This window comes from Cucurbita pepo, unplaced genomic scaffold (assembly GCF_002806865.2).
Source record: "Cucurbita pepo subsp. pepo cultivar mu-cu-16 unplaced genomic scaffold, ASM280686v2 Cp4.1_scaffold000618, whole genome shotgun sequence".
Lineage (NCBI taxonomy): Eukaryota > Viridiplantae > Streptophyta > Magnoliopsida > Cucurbitales > Cucurbitaceae > Cucurbita > Cucurbita pepo.
Window position 1 is genome coordinate 15,725 of NW_019646844.1, and position 2,093 is coordinate 17,817.

The following is a 2,093-nucleotide window of genomic DNA, read 5'->3' on the forward strand; positions in this document are numbered from 1 at the left end:
ATATATATATATATATATATATATATATATATATTTATTTATTTATTTATTTATTGGATTTATATAATATATATATATATATAGAAGCCGTTTTATTTACTATTTTTTATTACAAAATTAAGCTGTATTAACTTTTTAATTTCTCCAAAATGTCCCAATTTAGGGTTTAATATTTTTATTGATTACTTTAATAAATATATATATATATATACATATATATATATTTATTTATTTATTTATTTATTGGATTTTATAAAAATAAATATAAATTTAATCCTTAAACAAAAACTTAAAAAACGTAGGTATCAGGTACAAAATTGAAAACTTAATGCCCTGTTAACTAGAAATTTATTAGAGTTAAAATATTAAAAAAAAAATGTTACGGGTTTAGGGTTTAAGGCTAAACCCTAAACTTGAACCCTAATGTCAGTTAATTTTACAATAATATTAACTAGAAATTAGTTAGAGCTAAAATAAAAAATTTAATAGCATATTTGACATTTTTTTTTTTTTTAATTTAGGGACCTATTATAAAATAGGTGAAAGATTGAGGACTAATCTCGCAAAATATACTTTTGGTGGAAAGCTTTAACTAAATACATTTAATGGCATAAATTTTTTAGCTGTTGCCCTTTTCAAATTTCAAGCCGAGAATCATGGTGACAATGTTTATTTTATTTTTCTTATTAAAAAAATGTTTATAAATTAAAATAAATTTGAAGCATGAAAAAAATGCACCAAATAAATAATTCGATCGAACCGGCAAAGAAAGAGGAAATCGGCTCTGTTTTTCCTTCTTCTTCTTCTTCTTCTTCGTCTTGGATCTTGAGTTCCTTCAATGACGATGAAGATTCCAATGGCCTTTTTTACAGTAGCTTCCATTCTGATTTCAATGGCGGATTCAAGAGCTTGCGATTTTCCGGCGATTTACAATTTCGGCGATTCCAATTCCGATACCGGCGGAATCTCCGCCGCGTTTTACCCTACCATTTTGCCCTGCGGCGAGACGTTCTTCCATAAAACCGCCGGTCGAGGCTGCGACGGCCGCCTCATCATCGATTTCATTGGTTATATTTCTTTATTCATAATTTTTAGTTTTTTTTTTTAATTTTTATTAATTCATTTTAAGACGCAAATTTATTGCTATTTTCTTATTTATATTTATTTAAATGAACTTATTTTATTCAAATTTTTGTTTTTTAAAATTTTAATTCTTAATTTAATAATATAAGGAAAATTGATTTTTTTTTTTAAATTTTTTAAAAATTTATTATACTTTTTATGATATTCCACATTGGTTGGGAGGAGAACAAAACACCCTTTGTAAGTATGTGGAAACCTTTCGGTCTGCGTTTTAAAGCCTTGAGAAGAAGCCCAAAAATAACAATATCGACTACCGGTGTGTTTTTAAAATAAATTATTTTTGAATTTACATTTATTATATTTTTAATTTTGCAGCAAAGCATCTAGAGTTGCCTTACTTAAGCGCATACCTAAATTCAATTGGAGCAAATTTTCGACACGGTGCAAACTTTGCGACGGGTGGTTCCACAATTCGGAATCAAAACGAATCGGTGTTTGAGAATGGAGTCAGCCCGTTTTCACTCGATATTCAAGTCGTACAGTTTCGTCAGTTCAAAAATCGTACTATCGATCGATATCGTGAAGGTAAGGTTTCCTTATCATCTTATTTTTATTTGTAACTATTCTTAATAATTAATAATTTTGTACGACAGAAACAAATGACTTTATTAGAAGCACTCTTCCGATACCAGAAGACTTCTCCAAGGCTCTTTTCACCATCGATATTGGTCAGAACGATCTCTCTGCTGGATTTCGAAAAATGACAAACGACCAATTTCGAAGGGCAATTCCTAATATCATTGGAGAATTTGCAGCCGCCATTGAAGTAAGTCGCTTATTTTCAAATCATTTCATGTTTAAATTCATAAAATAATATATATATTGATAGTTAAATTATTAATAACTTTCCTTACCTTTTATATTCATTATATACCCACACATACATGTATATACACACATACATATATATACATACACACGTGTATATTATATATATATATATATATATA

General features: G+C 27.8%; 1 protein-coding gene across 1 annotated transcript; it reads left to right on the plus strand.

Annotated features, from left to right (window-relative positions):
- Positions 1-778: 778 nt before the first annotated feature.
- LOC111785645 (GDSL esterase/lipase At5g14450-like) lies at positions 779-1,909 on the plus strand (the record flags this gene model as incomplete). The annotated part of the gene is made up of 3 exons (XM_023666020.1): positions 779-1,067; positions 1,459-1,668; positions 1,737-1,909. Coding segments are annotated over exons 1-3 (612 nt in total), but the record flags the coding sequence as incomplete, so codon positions are not given.
- Positions 1,910-2,093: the final 184 nt, after the last annotated feature.